General features: G+C 37.4%; 1 protein-coding gene across 2 annotated transcripts in view; it reads left to right on the top strand.

The window, feature by feature from the left end:
- Window positions 1-18,262, top strand: part of Unc5c (unc-5 netrin receptor C) — a 359,028-nt gene that overhangs the window by 245,333 nt on the left and 95,433 nt on the right. For both annotated transcript variants that reach the window (XM_040751709.1, XM_040751708.1), the window contains exon 4: window positions 17,652-17,755. In XM_040751709.1, coding sequence (XP_040607643.1) covers window positions 17,652-17,755 — 104 coding nt within the window. The remainder of the gene's footprint in view (window positions 1-17,651; window positions 17,756-18,262) is intronic.

Below are 18,262 nucleotides of genomic sequence, written 5' to 3'. Positions count from 1 at the left end.
TATTTTTAGAAATGCATGAATAGGAATGAATGAATAATTAATGTTTACTACTAATAGTTCATACATCTAAACTCTGTCAAATAAAAAATTACTTTGTGACACTTTCTGAAGAAAGGGAAAATTAGAAATTTAAAAATAAATTATTTAGCAAGAAATTAGCTACAAATATACCTTTCCTGATCAAACTCCTTCTTTTACACTGGTGGTGTCAGTTTTCTGGGGTTTGGAGTATAACTTCCTGTGCAAATGTCCTCAGTGAGCAACCATCTTAAGGAACGGGAGATTGTTTCCCAAGGATTTCTAGTTCAAAGCCTGTTTGAGAAACCCAAGGTGTAAGGGAGGAAAAGAAAATCCAAGCGCGCAGTTGAGCAATGCTGTCAAGGGAAGGTCTGGGATCAGTTTTCTTGCCATTAGAGATGCTGCAGTGGTGGCAGTGATGGTGGATGCTACAGTAGTGGCAGTGATGGTGGATGCTGCAGTAGTGGCAGTGATGGTGGATGCTACAGTAGTGGCAGTGATGGTGGATGCTACAGTAGTGGCAGTGATGGTGGATGCTACAGTAGTGGCAGTGATGGTGGATGCTGCAGTGGTGGCTGTGATGGTGGATGGTTTTGATTGTTCCCACTTGGGAAGAAGGGATTGATGTGCAAAGAGCAGCTATAATTGCAACAGTTAAGAGCATTTGACTCCAGACCGGGCTGTATTATGTGCAAATCCTCCTTCCATAACTGAAAAGTGAGTTATTACTCAGATTATTTAACCTCTCTGAGCTTTAATTTCATGAACATACATGAAAATGTTAGGATTACTTTGAGATTAGAGGAAATCAATTTTCCAAGCAAGTGGCAGAGTGCCAGGACACAAATCAAATGCTCAGTGAATGAAAGCAGGTGCTCATACTACCAGCTACCACAATTCCAATGGCTTTACACACTCAACTTTGAGAGTGAAACTCACACATATTAAGAAAATTTTGGGAATGAAAAATCTCTCGTTCCTTCATGCCTTAATGTCCACCTCAGCAGTCAATCCAGAAGGCTGAAATTGTCTTCCAATTCACACAACATGGGGTCATAATTTCTCCCTGTGCCTGAGGGTAGAAGAGTGAGGCACAGGGTAACTGCACTCCTACAAATCTTGTGACAGTGGGATGTGTATGCACAGAGAATCCATCTTCCTAGAAATGTCAAGACACTTCATTGGAATACCTCTTGAGGCGCACATACTAACCTGTAAGTCACAGTTATCTCACAGAGGCTACTGGCAACAGACAGGCATCAGACAGTTCTTGGATCGAAAGCCAAGCTGACCTTTCTACTTCCTCTCCCCCACCCCCAGCTTACTGGGCCTTTCCATATGATCAGAATTGCCTTTTGAGTCACCTGCAAATTTACACCAACCTTTCTCAAATTTGTGACTCTGTAGTATTTAGCACACCTTCTTCTAGGATAGTTGTCTCTAATAGAAATGTAATGTAACGCCATAGACATCTGTCACCTAAACTCTACTAGTGTCTATATTTTCAAAAGTAAACATATAAGCAAATGAAGTTAACTTTAATAATGTATTTCATTTAGTCTCGTATGTACAAGAGCATTTCAACCACATAATGCATAGAAATACATACCAATGGCACACTTAACAACTTTTCATACTAATCTTTGAGATCTGACTTGAGCATACTTATCTGACCTCTCAATTATGATTGCCCTCAGGGCACAGGCTCCAAAGTCCCACATGTCTAGTTAGGACATATATTCTATAGAATGACCATAATAATATTAATGGAAGTGTTAATGAAATACTGCATATGTATTGCCCACACATTGTAGGTAATGAAAATTGAAAACATAGTGTTAAAAAGTTCTAACTGAAATTCTATAGCAGAATATGGAAAAGTTTTGTCAATCCAGGAACTAAATTTATACTTTCAGCAAAACACTGAGAACAAATAAGGGAGGAAATGACAGAATTTTGTTGTTTCTTTTGGTTTTAATTTTGGTCATGTGGAAGACCTCAAAATTATCTTTTCCATTTGGTGAATTCTTATAAGCTCCTTTTATTTACAGTATAAAAGTATGAAGGGTCCATGGCTTCCTAAATTTCTCCTCATTGCATGGTATATATAATAACTACACCCATTTCCTTGTTACCAAAAGAAATAGCATTGTTCTACAGGCAGACAATTTACACAAGCCTTTCTTTCCCATCTCAAATAAAAATATGTAAGGTAGCTATGTAATGCAAGCTCTCCTGTTTGTTTTGGGCATGTTTCTACTGAAATTGCCTCCTCAGTTGGGTCTATCACACCCAAACTCTGTCATTTCTTTAAGCACTTATTTTTCTTGATATCATTTTTCTCTTTATCATTTATTTTCCTTTGTAGTGACTATTTCCCCTAGAAGAATCCAGTCCCCCTCACTGCCAAATTCAAGGACCTTTTTAGCTTTAGTTTTGTAACTTGAGTACCTAAAACGAGTTCCTTGCATGTATGGGGCTGTGGTAAACAAATGAAGATAACAAATAAATGAAAACATTGGGAAATTGATGGTGCAATGTTGTAATTTTTCTGTTCATTTAGTAAAGCCAGTTTATTTTCTGAGGAACTCAAGGCTATCTCTAGGAAAGGATTAACTCTGTGCTTCGCCACAAACACCCATAACCTCTCCCCCCCTTGAATTCTTGATGCTTCTTAAGGACTTAAGGACTTCTGCTACACATTTCTTGATGTGTTATATGCTCATAGCTCATATTGTATCCCTCATAATTCTCTTAGAAAGTCAGAACCATGTGGACAAAGATGTTTCATTTTTCAATAATGAATCAAAAAATCTACAATAAAAGATACCCAGAACATTGTAGGTCTCAGCACTGTCACAAAGGAGTGATACATTAGCAATTCTGTGTGCAAATATCTCCAGTTAATGGTACATGTAATCTCACGAGTTATCATGTATCATGCTGTTTCGTATGTTCATGAAAACCATGTCTGAGGGCCTTTCATGCTACACTCCAATTTCCTGTTTGCTTTTACTACTTAGCAAAACATTCACTAAAAATTTTTACCAAGTAATGTATTTCTTTGATGAGGCATTCTAAAAGACATGGGCCAACTGTGAACTTACAATACCTTACTACTGAATGTCTTAACAGAACAGCAGATTTACCAATACCAAAATCAATAGCTTATTCACAAATGTGCATTTCTGAGTTTTGGGTCCAGTCCTTTATGCAGTCATTGAGCCCCCAGTGTCTGTTATAGGTGACAGGGTCCACATTTTGATTTCAAAGAGATTGACTACATAGTTCAGACATTGTTATATAAGGGAGGGATTTTAACAACTTTGCTCTTGTTTTATTTAGAACTCAATAGTTCTATAGCACTAAACAGTTTACTGCAGTTTATATGATAAGATTAAAAGCCAGAGCCCATGGCTGAATGTATTTTCCCAAATATGTGTGCTTTTGTCTACGGGCAAAGCTCTCAAGTTTCATGAGACCTCACAAATTCATGGGCATTTATAACCCACATTTTTTATGGGAAGTAGACAAGTAACTAGTAGAAAGCTATCTCATGCAGTTGCATTCTGGGGGAAAGTCATCCATCCCTATGTTATAGGTAGGGTGTGTAACCCACAAGACTGAAGTTTGACATTAGAGTATATTTTATGCTATAGGAAAAGGGAAGTTTATGGCTTAAGTGATTAATTGCTGTGGTATCATCTGCAAGCTTTGCATTCTTTTTGTACTCACTCAAAGAAAGCCTTAACATTTGGAATGTCAGCTTCCCCACCCATAAAGCTGGCATGATTCTTACTATTTATCCCTAAGACATATCTTTAAAAATATTAAGGTGACATCTCATCATTTTTTTCTGAAACTAAAGATGCAGTATGAATATAAAAGTGTGGCTTGCATCGATGTTACTCTCTTCCTCTTTTTTGTAATAGATGTCATTTGGACTTCTAACTCTAAAATATTTTTTTCAAAAATCCCTTTAGCAAGACTCTCTGAATACAAATGTGTTTGTCCTATAAATGCCCTAAAGCCAAGAAATAAGAAAGAATGACTGGGATGGCACAGCTTTACCTCAGGGACTATGTTCGCTTGAGATTCATCAGTTTAAATGATCTCAGTGCAATGAGGGAGAGCATGCCTTGGTACGTTAAAGACATTGCTTAAAGATGCTGGCCTGACCTCTATCCTCAGGTATGAATTGTGATGGTGTAGAAGTTTTCATGGTCAATTCTTAAGAAGGGCCCAAAACATTAGCTCTTAAAATGGCAAAATGGGGTTATAAAGAAAAGGGTCAAAATCTATTACCTTCCCTTGTTCTTCTTCAAACACTGTTGTTAACCAACATCACTGCTCTCTTTCACTGTCCCTATCAGAGTGCTGGCCACTGCCATTACACAGCAATCCTATTACGCAAGCCTGTTGTCACTCATTTTTGTCAATAACAAACTGGAGGAGGGGAAATATTAGGAAAGTTGCATGAGTGTCCCTTTTACCTGCTGAAGGATCCGAACCTTACTCAAAGTCTTTTTCTCACTATAGCCTGCCTCGGTGAATACAGCTACAGTCACATGAACAACTCTTGGCTTTACTGTCTGTGACAGCCAATGTGAGCAATTGATTGGGTTGGTAGGTGGCTATTTGCTTATCATTTGCAATATTTAGGAAGAAAAGGCAAGTGAAAAAACTCTGTCTTTTTATATTATATTCTTACATTTTCAATTATAAGCAATAAGAGTGGCTTAATACAGTATTTTTATGTTTCTTTTTCAAACAGCCCAGATCTGATAATCTGTTTCTGGGAAAGAAAGCCAATGTGAACTTTTTGGGTCCTAAGATATTAAGCCAGGCATTTTTCACTTTTAATAAGTGCACAAAGCTCTGAAGAGGCTTCTAACTCTTCCCAAATATGCTCTGTTGCTTGGTTCTGGGCAGTTATTTCTTTTTAACAGCCAAATTTTGTGATTTAAGCATAAATTCTGCTCTACTATGACAACATAATTAGCCCTTTCCATCATCACTGGAAGACAGGCACATTTTTCCCTTTAAGTACACAAGTATTAATGTCTTATGTGACTGTGAAATTATTTTAATTGATAAAAGAGGACTCTGAAAATACAGTAAATTTTTAAAATCAAAAGTGTATTCAGTGCCTCTGCCCATCGCAGTTGTAAAAGGAAGTAGTTCAGAAGTAATTTAAAATTAAAAAAACTGAAAAGCACACTAGAGCTACTGTATTTTCTTAATGTGGCATCAGACTCCTGTCAAAGGTATGGAAGATGACCAGCAGTCCATCACTGAAGCACAAATGTTTTCAAGGTGGGTTTACATAAATACTTAGTCATTTTGCTGAAACAAGCTTACTTTAAAAGGAGTAAGCTAGAGCTTTGAGTTGTGCTGTTAATTCTCTATTGTGACTGTTCTCCAGTTTCTTCATGTGGGCAATAAACCATCCTGAGTGAGGTCACCAAGTCACAAAAAGACAAACATGGTATGTACTCACTCATATATGGATTTTAGACATGGATTAGGGGAGTGCCAGTTTACAATCCCACTGTCAGAGAGTCTGGGAAACAGGAAGGACCCTAAGAGATATATGCATGGTACCCCAGAGAAGGAGAATGGGCAAGATCTCTTGAGAAGATTGGGAGCATGGAGGGAGGGGAGAGAAAGCTGAGAAAAAAGAGAGGGAGAGAAGAGAAAGGGAGAGGAGGACATGGGGGAGCAGGAAGGTTGAGTGGGGGCAAGAATAGAGGAGAGCAGGACAAGAGATACCATAATATAGGGAGATATTATAGGTTTGAGGAGAGTTCTAGCACTAATGAGATTTCCAGATATCTACAAAGATGATACCAACTGGCAAATTAAGCAATAGTGAAGAGGCTACCTTAAATGCCCTTCCCTGATAATGATTTTGACAACTACCTTATATACCATCCTAGAACCTTCATTCAGTGGCTGATGGGAACAGAGGCAGTCACCCACAGCTAAACACTGAACTGAACTCCTAGAACTCAGTTGCAGAGATGGAGGAGTGATGAACAAAGGGGTCAAGACCGGGCTGTTGAAACGCATAGGTAGCTCTGACTTAAGTATTTACTCCATAATTGTTAATCTAAGTATTTCTCTTACTGGAGAAAAGGATCCAGACTTCTTACACCTATGACAGCTACATGATGACTTGCTGTGTTTCTCCTTCCCAGAATCCTGCTCAACTCCTAGTCCTACCTATCTTGCTTCCCTATTGGCCAACAGTGCTTTATTCAACAACCAATAAGTGACAGATTTCAGAATGACATCTCCCATCATCTCCTCTTTTCTGCCTAAAATAAGAGAAAGGTTTTAACTTCAACAGAGCCAAATTACATATAACAGAACAGTTATCAAGTAAGAACATAGTTAGAATATTTTGTTCATTAAAATTTAGCAAGATTTAAAGAAAATATCATCTACCCTATCTTTGTGAGTCAAAAGTCTTATATATAACTTATCTTTTATCATAACTAAGGAAAACTATGATTATAACTATCTATCTTCAACTCTATCAAAGACCACAGAAGGATAATATATAAACACTAGGATTGACAGAGACATCTTGCTTTCTGGACAGTCACCCAAAGTTCCTCTGTAATGTTGGGGCATCCATCTTCAGCCCATAGGCCACAGTGTATCTGGAAGACTTCTCAGCAAAGCAGGAAGTCTCAAACTGTCCATTTGCATTGGCAGTCTGTCATTCATTTTTCCATGTCCTGCAGAAAGTCTGGCAGGCTCTTCCATGAAGTAGGAACACTGAAGGACTTTTTGAGTTCAGCAGTCCTGTGGGTCCTGCATGTCCAGTTTATACAACAACAGTCAAACAGTCTAGGCAAGAGCATTTCTTGCCCAAATGGCTAACTTGCCATGTTAAAAGCAAGCTTCTTAACAAGTTTCTTCGATGTTCATCTTCCTCTCAGACATAATTGATGTGCCAGGAGCAGACATTTCTCATTGTCAAGAAAAAACCCTAAACCATTTTAAATGCCATTTTCTGAAGGTCTTTGAAAGGTTTGAAGACTGTCTATCTATATCAAATATATTTCTGTATATCTAGAAAACCTAACTTACCTAACTATAAATTCTGGCTAATATAAGTAACTAACTATAGTCTGTCTTCAATTATGCATTACATTTTAAAAGATCAGTATAAGCACAATACTTAATCAAGAGGAGAAATATACATATCACAAAACTGACCTTGAATTTGTATCAATAAGTAAAAAACCATACCAATACAAAGTATTCATTTCCATACCATAATTCACCTTTTACCATTAAAAAGAGATTGGTTGTGATCATTAACCAATTATAAGCAACTCCATTCAAATGAAAACAAAGATTTATAAACAATATGGGGATTTGGACATCGCTCATTCTAAACTGCTTCCTACTGGATGGGGGCATTGTTCATACCATGGGGATCATGACAAAACTCAGAAACCTGTATAAGTCCTTATTTTCGGGGTCTGTAAGGCTGCATTATCTTAGCTGTTTTAGTTGTTGAATCACTTGGGCCACTGCTTTTGGGGGTCTTGGTTCATCAAACCACAGAAGCCTGGAAGGAATCTACAGCTTTCCATTTTCTGTGGAAACACAAATAAAATATCTTTTCCAAAGTAACATATCCTTATACTTAAATTTTGAAGTTACAGCATTTTTAAAAGCTTTGAGTTGGATTAATTCAGCAGCATTTATAATCCAAGTGTACTTTAGCAGTTGTTCCTTCTTTAGCAATCAAAAAACTGAAAAACACAATAGCATACAGTATCCAGACTCTGTATATTTTCCATCTTTAGGTGGCTTATTTATTTATCTATTATTATTACTCTATTTCTTTTACTTTTATTTATCTATTTATTTCTCTGAGACAGGGTTTCTCTGGAAATCCACCTGCCTCTGCCTCTGGAGCAAATCCTACCAGCATGCGCCACCACTGCCAGCTTCTCTATTTATTTACCACTATGCCGTTTCTTTTTCTCTCTCAATACTATGTATATTTTTAAACACACTATAAGCCTTTAGAGGTTTTTCTTTATCCACGTCTGACTTTACTGTAACTCTTTGTTTTTCTGGCCATGTGTCTTATCTGTTAAAACCACAGCAGTTTAAACTGCAGTTTTTCCAAGATGGCGGGCATAAGTTTCACTCCAGCTCATTGTCTCAGTCTATGATGACATTTAGCAATAGCTGTCAGATTGGAGATGTGGTCATTGCCACTTCCAGCTGTACATACACACCTTTCAATTGTTAGCAGAGCCTCTTTAAAGAACCTTGCTGGGTTTTTTGTTTGTTTGTTTGTTTGTTTTGCTTATGCTGAGTCACGAAGACTCGCTTGATTGAGCCCCGTGAGTCTCTCTGCTTGTGGCTAGCAAAACAGAGCCCACCTGAGAAAAATGGTGCTACCAAGATCCCATGCTTTTCTCTGTTCTTTTGTTTCTAAAATCCCATTAAAGCTTTTGTCTTTCTAGGTGGAAATTCAATCCCACATGCTGACACCCCTGGATGAAATGATAGACCTGGATATCCCCCATGGAGGGCCTTGCCCTCCCTGGGGAGTGGAGTGGGTACTGGGTGGGGGGCTGGAGGGTTGTTGGGGGAGCAAGGGAGGAGGGAAGGGAGAGGGAGCTGGGATTGACATGTGAAGCAAGCTTGTTTCTAATTTAAATTGTAAAAAGATTAAAATAGTTAATTAAAAATGTAAAAAAAAGGAGCAAGCTAATGTTTGAAGTTTGACTTCTTGGTGAGATTTAAATGGATTAATGGTATTGCCATCCCATCAATGAACACTCCATAGCTCTACTGACTTAAGGGGGCAAGAAAGATGGATATCTAACAGATGGCATCCAAGAAAGAATTTGTAATGAAGCTGTCCTACTAGTTGTGTTGTTGTTGTTATTGCTTAGTTCATCTTCATAGCAAGTATTCAATAACTATAGTTATCATTTTATGAGGATAAAAAACATTGAAACCTAATCCAGTGCTGATCACAGTCATCACAATCATACCTAGGTCTTATGGACCTGTGAATCATGCTAATAACCACTGTAATAAAGTTAAATGTGATCCACCATGTAACACGAATAGTAAAATCCCAGAGACAGACATTGGGGTTCAACCTAAAGATCAGAAAGGCAAAACAGCCGGCCACTAGCTCTTACCTCTACCTCAAGCTGTCCTATCATCAGAGTAGCTGAAGAATACATCTCTCAGACTAAATATTGATTGTCCCACTCCTATCTTACATACCTCTCTAGAGTCAGGATTAAAGGCGTGGGATCCTAAATCCAGAGATCCCCTTTGTGTGAGCTGTTTGTCTTTTAGACTAGTTCAATTTCGTGTAGTTCAGTGTGACCTCAAACTAACAGAAATCTGTCTGCCTTTGTCTCCCAAGTCCTGGCATTAAAGGTGTATACCACTACTGCCCAGCTTCTATAACTAAATAATGTGGTGATGTAATCAAAGGTATGTTTCACGATTGCCATTGGAACAATGAATGACTTTCAGTCAGCAAAGAATGTGATGACATTTATGTTGTATGTGGTTTAAGAATTATAGGAATGACAACTTGTCCTCTCAACCATCTACTACTCATTTTCCTATCCCTACTGTTAATAGTCTGTATCTATTTAAAATGTCACCAGTCTCTGAAGTTCACACATTTATTGCCTAACATTCTTTCTGAAAGTAGGTAAAAGAGCACATATTAAAAGTTATTAAATTCTAATTAAAATACTAGGCATTGAGTCTTTACAAAATAAATTTACCTCCCAAGATATCTTGGCCAGGTTTTTTTTTCTGTATCTAAAACTCATAAGCAGGATAGCTATGGGGGAAAGTCTGGGGTGGGCATCCTCCAGCAGGAGCAGAGCATAAGAAGCATGAATTTCCAGTATTTTCAACATTGGATTTGTTATAGCAGTGATCTCAAAGCAGCATTAGAGGCCTGTAGAAGCCACACAGGGTTTATCAAATATTGGCTTTAACCCTCAAAATACTGTCCCACTAATATATTTGATAAAGTTCTAGGTATTTAACCACATAGGTAGTAAACAAAAATTTGCACAAAAAAGTCCACATTTCCAATTTGAATTAGCAATTAAATTTAGGGTTGTGGTCCTCAGAGCCTACATTCCTTTGGGTTGCAAGTAGCAGAGCTGAGCGTCAAGAGAAAAAGAAGTGTTTTGTTTTGTGTTTTTCCTACTCAAATCTGTTAAAATGTAGAAGAAGGAAACAGTGAACCATGTGAGTGATAAGTTTCAAGGAAAAGAACTGATGCCTAGTTGTCTGCTGTTTATATTGCATGCATGTTCCTTGTAGACATAGAAGATTCAAGCCCTGTGTGAGACAATGTCAGTCACCAGTCAATAGAGAAAGGAGCTCTACTGATACTGTGGAATTGACAGCAAGAATTCATTTTTATACCAACTGGTTAGAGTCACTATTTAAGACCATGTCTTCCTATTACCCAAGGCTTTCCAAGATCCCTGTAGTATTTGCCACTGGGGTATATATATCATGGTAGACCAACCAGCTGATCATCAATCCATGGTTCTCAGATTTTAGCTGTTAGCCTGTAATCTGTGAGAGTTGTCAGAACCAGATTCCCAGGGACTGACCTGAGTAGAAGAGGTCTGTTTTTATCAGCCATAGCTGGATATCCTTGGGTTTCATTTTGTGAAGTTCCCATCAGTCATTATTGAGTCCATACTTGTAACAGTCTTGTCTTGCATCAATTACATTTAAGTAATAGTGACAGTGCCAAATGTAGATATGCCAGGATAAAGTTTTCTAATATCATGGGAAACGATGAGGTGCAGGGTTAATGTTTATCTGGGTACTTGATATATGCTAATGTGACGCTGAGGATTTTATAGGTGTCCCTGCAGCTTTTGTAGATCTGAATTAGCTTCCTTCTTAAAATATTCACTTTTGTTCCAGCTGAAGAAAATTAGGTAAGGGTTATGTAGTCAAGTGGTGGAGTCAAGACCTGAAACCACATTTGTCTACATCAAACCTGTTCCTAGTCATTGTTACTCTTCCTCCCAAATGCTTCCAGACCACAACGACCTACAAAGAAACCAACCTTTCTATGTCATGAGATCCACTGAGCATTATACTCCCCTCCTTGCCATGTACTCACATGCAAATACATGTGTATATACATCTATACATGTATAACACATTCATGATACATATTAATTTTTTCTTTTTATTCTATTTTACTTCTTTGGTTCTGACTCTTAATCCTCTGACAAGAATTTATCACCATTCAAAGGGCTATGACAGGATCTTAGTGTCTTTCAAAGTGTAAATTTCTATGTAACAGGGCACTCAAGTGAACATTAGATTTAAGTGGAACATCTTCAGGTATCACTCAAAGCATCTACATTTTGGCTGTGTAATAGATGTTTATTAACAACACCCCAAAACTATAGAACTCTGGTTTCATCTGTTGATGAAGTTCCTCTTTTTTTATAATAGATAAGACATTTAACACCACACTATCTGAAATAAACATACTGGGAACTCATAAATGGAGAAGGGAATAAATCTCAGTGCTCCTAAACTGCATTCCCAGCTAAGGTTTCATCAAAAAACTAATCGAAACTATGTAAAGTTCATGAGAAAGTTTTTCATGATTAAAGACTGTAATACAATTTAAAAAGCAGAAATAAACATGAAATTACACAAGAAAAGTACAGAATATTATATACTAGAGTTTATAGATCATTAACGTGGAAAAACTCTATAAGAAAATGACATTTTAAAAATGCATACATGTGTCATTATATTCTAGAATTTTCTGTATGTAATGTTTATAATTACATATTATCCATATTTTGTGTTTAAAATTCTTCCAAACTATATTAGCATTCACTATGTATTTTTATATTCACACAGCCCCATGGGGGTATAAATGAAAATAAAACCCAACCAATATCAATAATGTAACATTTTTATTTCTTATTCTATGTAAATTAGAAATATGATTTCCAACTGGAACATTCTACAAAAGAATAAATAATTTTACAGCTTACAACTAACAACTAAATTTCTTTATCTTTTTAAATTTAATTTAAATTAGAAACATGCATGCTTCAAATGTCAATCCCAGCTCCCTCTCCCACCCCTCCTCCCTTGTCCCTCCACCAGCCCACCCCTCCAGCCCCCAGACCAATCCCCAGATTATTCCCCAGGAAGGGTGAGGCCCTCCTTGGGGGGAATCTCCAGAGTCTGTCATTTCAACCAGGGCAGGACCTAGGTCCTTCCCCCATGTGTCCAGGCTGAGAGAGCATCCCTCCATGTGAAATGGCTTCCCCAAAGTTCATTTGTATGCACTAATCTAACACCCAAGGCCTTAGAGGTTTCTGAGGTGTCCTCACTGACACTACATTCATGTAGTCTGGATCAGTCCCCTGTTGGCCTCTCAGCCACTAGTCTGGTGTTCAAGAGCTCCCCCTTATCCGGTCAGCTGTCTTTGTGGGTTTCACCAGCACAGTCTTGACCCCTTTGCTCATCACTCCTCCATCTCTGTCACTGGGTTCCAGGGGTTCAGTTCAGTGTTTAGCTCTGGGTATCTGTCTATGCTTCCATCAGTCACTATTCCAGCTGAAGAAACTTAGATAAGGGCTATGTAGTCAAGTGGTGGAGTCAAGACCTGAAACCACATTTGTCTACATCAAACCTGTTCCTAGTCATTATGTTATTCTTCCTCCCAATTGTGTGTGTGTGTGTGTGTGTGTACATATACATTCCTAAATATAACCTACTCAATCTGTATAATGTTACTTGTATATGTTTTCAGGCTGACCATTTGGTATTGACGAACCAATGCATGTGATCTTCCTTGATGAATGATGAAGACTCTTTCTCCTATTCTCAGCATTCTTTAATAGCTAGTAGTTTTTTTAAATATAACTGAGGTTTTCTAGTCTTCTATTTCCCAGCTAATCATCTTGTTGCATTATCAAAAGCCTCAGTAATGCTTACAGGGTTCTGAAAGTTTGTGTTTTCCACACTATGAATAATGTGTAACCACACTATTACACAAAAGCTTCATTGAATGCCATAAAATACTACAATGACAAATGAGTCTTTGCACACATGTGTATGTTCAAAAAAGATATTCTTTGATTGAGCTTTAATCCCAGCACTCAGGAGGCAGAGGCAGGTGGATCTCTGTGAGTTCAAGACCAGCCTTGTGTACAAGAGCTAGTTCCAGGACAGCCGCCAAAGCCACAGAGAAACCCTGTCTCAAAAAAAAAGAAAGAAAGAAAGAAAGAAAATAAAGAAAAATAAATGGAAATCCTTGTTACTGCAGGTCTGATTCAACATCTGCTAACTGGATTTCAGTTAATGGATTTAGTAAGTCAATATTCATGTTCAGGAGTCAACCTGCTTCTGAATCCTTGCTTAGAATAACAATGAATTTTTTTAATTGGTAGGATCAATAACTAAATCATATATGTAAATATATGTGATTTATCGAGTATATGTATATAAAATATACATATATCAAAATCACAATCAAGTTGACCTTACAGTAGTAACCTGTTAACTATTATATATAATCTAAAGGCAGAATTCGTATTTCTTTCCCCTGACATGACTTCCCATGTTATTCTAAACCATGTTTTACATCTAATTCTTGTCTGCCAAGTACCCATTTTTCTATCACCCTTGTGTTCACGGTGCCTGCAAGGCATTCTCCTTTCCTTCCATCACATCCGCTGGGATGATGTGATATTCTCTGTCTTCCATCACATCTCTCTGAATGATGTTACACACCCTTTTACACAGCCACAGTATAGTATGTAAAATGATCCTTATACAAACCAAAAGAGAGGTTTGATATCAAAACTTAAAAAACTGCTTTTCCAGGAAGATGTATCTACTTTATGGGATTAAATGTAATGTTTTAGAAATTAGGCAAAATTTATGAGGACCCTAAAGCCCAACCATTAAGACAGTGTAATTATGTAGTATCTATTGATGATTCAGATGCATCTTTCTCTTAAGTGGGTACCTATGGTAGGTTTTTTTTTGCCAAACTTTTCTCAATCAAGAGACAATGACCACAGTCATGTGCACTCATGTAGCAGAAATATAAACACTGTCCGTTTGTGGGACCCCTGGCAGTGTGACTAGGATCTATCCCTAGTGTAGGAGCTGGCTTTTTGAAGCCCATTCCATATGGTGGGATGCCTTGCTTTGTCTTGATTCGGGGATCAGGGAGGGCTTTACCCTGCCTCAACTGAATGTGCCAGACTTTGTTGACTCCCCATGGGAAGCCTTACTCTTTCTGAGGAGTGGATGGGGATGGGTTGGGTGGGGGAGGTTGGAGGGAGAGGGCATAGGAGATGAAGGAGTAACTGGTTGGTATGTAAAATGAATTAAAAATTAACTTTATTTCAAAAAATTAAACACTTTGTCAAAAGTTGTACCATATCCTATCAGAAATTACAGAACGCTGTACTCAAATGTACTGTCCCTTAATCATGGATACTATAGTAGATGCTTATAGTGTTCATATCACCAGGCCCTGTACACTTCTCCAGCTAATGGCTTCTCACAGCTCCGCTACATCATGCTGTTGACCTCCCCTCTCCTTAAAGTTTAGTTCCGTGTGGTCTCTCTGTTGCTTTCCTCTTTGGGTTTCCTCCCACCTCTCGATTCATTCTCCGTCATTTTTGTTCAGAGTCCTTCTGCTTCAATATTTCTGCCCTCTCTTCTCTATGCTGTGCTATGCCCTCTGTCAGAAGCATTGATTTCTAGTGAGACAGCCAAACCCACTCAGGGCAGGAGACAGTCACCCAAGTGGACATTCCGTATGTTCTTCATTCAGCTGTTTTGTCATATCAGAGCAAGGTAGCACAAAATATAGTGAGTAGAGGTAAGGGAGGAAAATAAGCTCATTGGTATGTAAAGAACAGCTTCACAAAGAAATGACAAAGTCCCAAAATTTAATAGTGCTGTGGATTATAAACTATTATTTAGGTATACTGAACAATTCCATTTGAGCCTCCCATAGAAACACTAAACTCAATATGTAACAAAAGGAAGTTATCTTCTCCCCCACTTTGCTGCCAAACTCAATAACTTTGGATCTTGATATAATGCAATAGCACCAAGTACAGCATCAGACTTACCTGCTGACACTCTCCAAGTACCCAAATCTTCTGAAGTTATAATCTACATACACTGAAGAATCTCTCTCCTCTCCTATAATCAATTATATACTGAGTACATGTCTCTATTATCCCCATCAATCCACACAATCTGGCCTCTAACTGATCCCCCACTACTGCTGCAATCCTTCTATCATCCTTAGGGAAATATGGCAGTCGAACTCAATCCTCTGGCCTTGTAACATTGGTCATTGCTTACTGGGCCAAACGGCTTCTCATTAACACACCTCAGTTTATCTTTAATCTTGTTTTTATATCTGACACATGTTTATCTTAAACATTTCATCATATCTCTACCATAAGTGTCTAATTTTAAATATCGAGTGAAATTTATTTAGCTATTTGAATGTATGCTTTTTTCTTGTTCTTGACCCTTTTTATATACTGATAAGTGAAATCAAGTTGATATGTTATTAATTTAATGGCAAATTCCAGTCATTTTGCCTCTACTTAGGTCAAACTAGATGGAAGCTCTTCAGAGTCATTTTACGCAAATAAGACACACCATAGAGAAAGAGTTTTATTCTATAAAATTTATTAACCACGATGTTTTTCATTGGCTACCATGTTTACCAAAACGGTCACCTCAGTGCATGTCAAAGGCAAACAGCAGTTACTATAACAAAGAGAAGACTTTTACATTCCTGTGGGGCACACATAGATATGAGAAAGGATTAATAGGATTGTGTGGGATGGCAAGATATATATAATATCAAAGGCTAGTGCACTTCAATACAGTACCAATTATTTTGCTGTGAGATTGTGGGTAACTTATTGAGCATATTCCTCATTTGTGAAACAGAAATATAATTGAGATATCTTCCAGGTCATGATAACCATTTGAATTGTAAATATTCATCTCAACCATACACTCGATTTTCTTGATAATACTATCACAAATGCCCCTCCGGTAGCCCTTTTCTCATCCTTTGAAAAGGTTCCTGTCTTATTTCAGCTCATATCAATCCATCACTCTAGAGTCTTTGGGTTTCCAACTTATACTTCAGTATCCTGAAATGGTATTTTCAGATTCTGATGTATTTGTCAAGGACTGACGTGGGGCTGTCCTTCTTTATGCTGCAAATGTATGTTGCCTTTATTGGTTGATGAGTAAAGCTGTTTTGTTCAATGGCCAGGCAGAATATAGCTAGGCAAGAAATCAAACAGAGTTACAGAGGAAAGGTGGAGTCAGGGAGACACCACGTAGTTGCCTAAGAGGGAAGATGCCAGAACATTACCAGTAAGCCATGGCCATGTAGTGATACACAGATTAGTAAATATGGGTTAATTTAATTGTGAGAACTAGTCAGTAATATGCCTGAGCCATTGGCCAAACAGTTATACTTAATATTAAACCTTAGAGTGGTTATTTGGAAACTGGTGGTTGGTACAAGAAACTTCCAGCTACAAAGGACATAGATGAAAGGACAGAGGCATTATTATTTCTTTTTACTGAACCTGCTGGTTAAACTTAAGATAATGCTGTACTGTAAATAACTGAGCTGTGCATACAAAGTAAAATTCTAGAGGTTCTTAAGAAATGTCCTGAATTTATTTTGCTTTCAAAAAAGTAGATAAAATTTATTTAAAGTTTAAAGCCAAACTATTAAAACCAAAACAATTATATCTCACTCAAGGATGTGTTAGTTAAAGCTGTCTCTACAGTATGTACCTGTGATATTTGTAAGATGATAGGCTGGTTTCTGACATTTCCATCTCTGTGTATTTTCCAAAGCTTCTGCATCTTTGCCATAATAGCTCTAGCTGTACAAGCACATAATTAGGTACTTGGCATGTTTGAGAAGATATGAATACTTGATTAAGTATTTTCTCATTGAAAATGGCTACATGATTAGAAATTAAATTCTTTCTAGACTATTCTCAGCAGCTACCCTCTGTTTTCCCTTGGGTTTTTAAGACATTTCCAGAAGTTATATACCTTATTTGTGAATCTTCAAGGAGTCCTATTTTCCAACCTGAACAGAAGGTCACTTTTGATTTATAAATAAAAATATGCTGGGTTTATTACAACCTTAATAATATCAATTGTAAGAAAAATATGTACATAAGGAACTCTGTCTTTAAAATTCAAGAAATTGGTTCTTTTAATTAAAACTGTGACCATCACAGTAGATTATCAAGAAATAATAAAGTACAATTAATGGACTTCAGTAATTATTAAAATAATCTATTAAAGGTTTTTATTGATGATTAAAATCAGTGCAGTTAATAGTCTTTAACTTTCATAATTTCTTCCACATAGAATATTACTTGTCAGATTAGGGTATAACACCAACAGATGGATAAGCTATCAAGATGCAATACAATAAACTGGGGAAAGTTAGAGCACTTTCTGTAAGAATACTGGTGTTACTTAGTTTTGACATGTATTTTATCACCCAAACCTTCTAGATCTACGGAAGACATTTGAGCAGGAACCCTTGGGAAAGGAAGTGTCTCTGGAACAGGAAGTCTTACTCCAGTGTCGGCCACCTGAAGGGATCCCAGTGGCTGAGGTAACAAAAATGCATTGCATTTAGCAGTTGGCACTTAGTTATTCTAATAGAAGCCTACTCCATGGCTAATGGCACAGTGAATTAGGGCATGGCATGATGAATGGTTGGTAATGGAGTCCTAACTGCCTACTGCTAGCAAAACAGATTGATTAGGAACTGATTAATGACTTGGGAGTCAATTAGAATGCCCCACTGGACAAAGCCATAGGCAGCATGCTTTAATTTTATCATTCTCTTTCAAAACAATCAGAAATAATGTTTTTACTTTATCTAACATCTATAGAAAGAGATATTGTGACTAAACGTGCCATCAGTTGTATTATTGTTTCAGATGATGTAAAAAAAAATGTTAGTGTAAGAAAGATGTGTCTGTCTTATGAGCCTGCCCTGCACATTTATGTTTCTTAGTCTATTTTTGTCATTGTTGAGATTAAAAAAGCATATTCACTATCATAAATATGATCACTTTCATCCAGTAATATTTCTATCAGCTTATGCATTGGTTTG

This window comes from Mesocricetus auratus, unplaced genomic scaffold, assembly GCF_017639785.1.
Source record: "Mesocricetus auratus isolate SY011 unplaced genomic scaffold, BCM_Maur_2.0 Super-Scaffold_100009, whole genome shotgun sequence".
Classification (NCBI taxonomy): Eukaryota; Metazoa; Chordata; class Mammalia; order Rodentia; family Cricetidae; genus Mesocricetus; species Mesocricetus auratus.
This window is presented reverse-complemented; position numbering and strand designations above follow the sequence as displayed.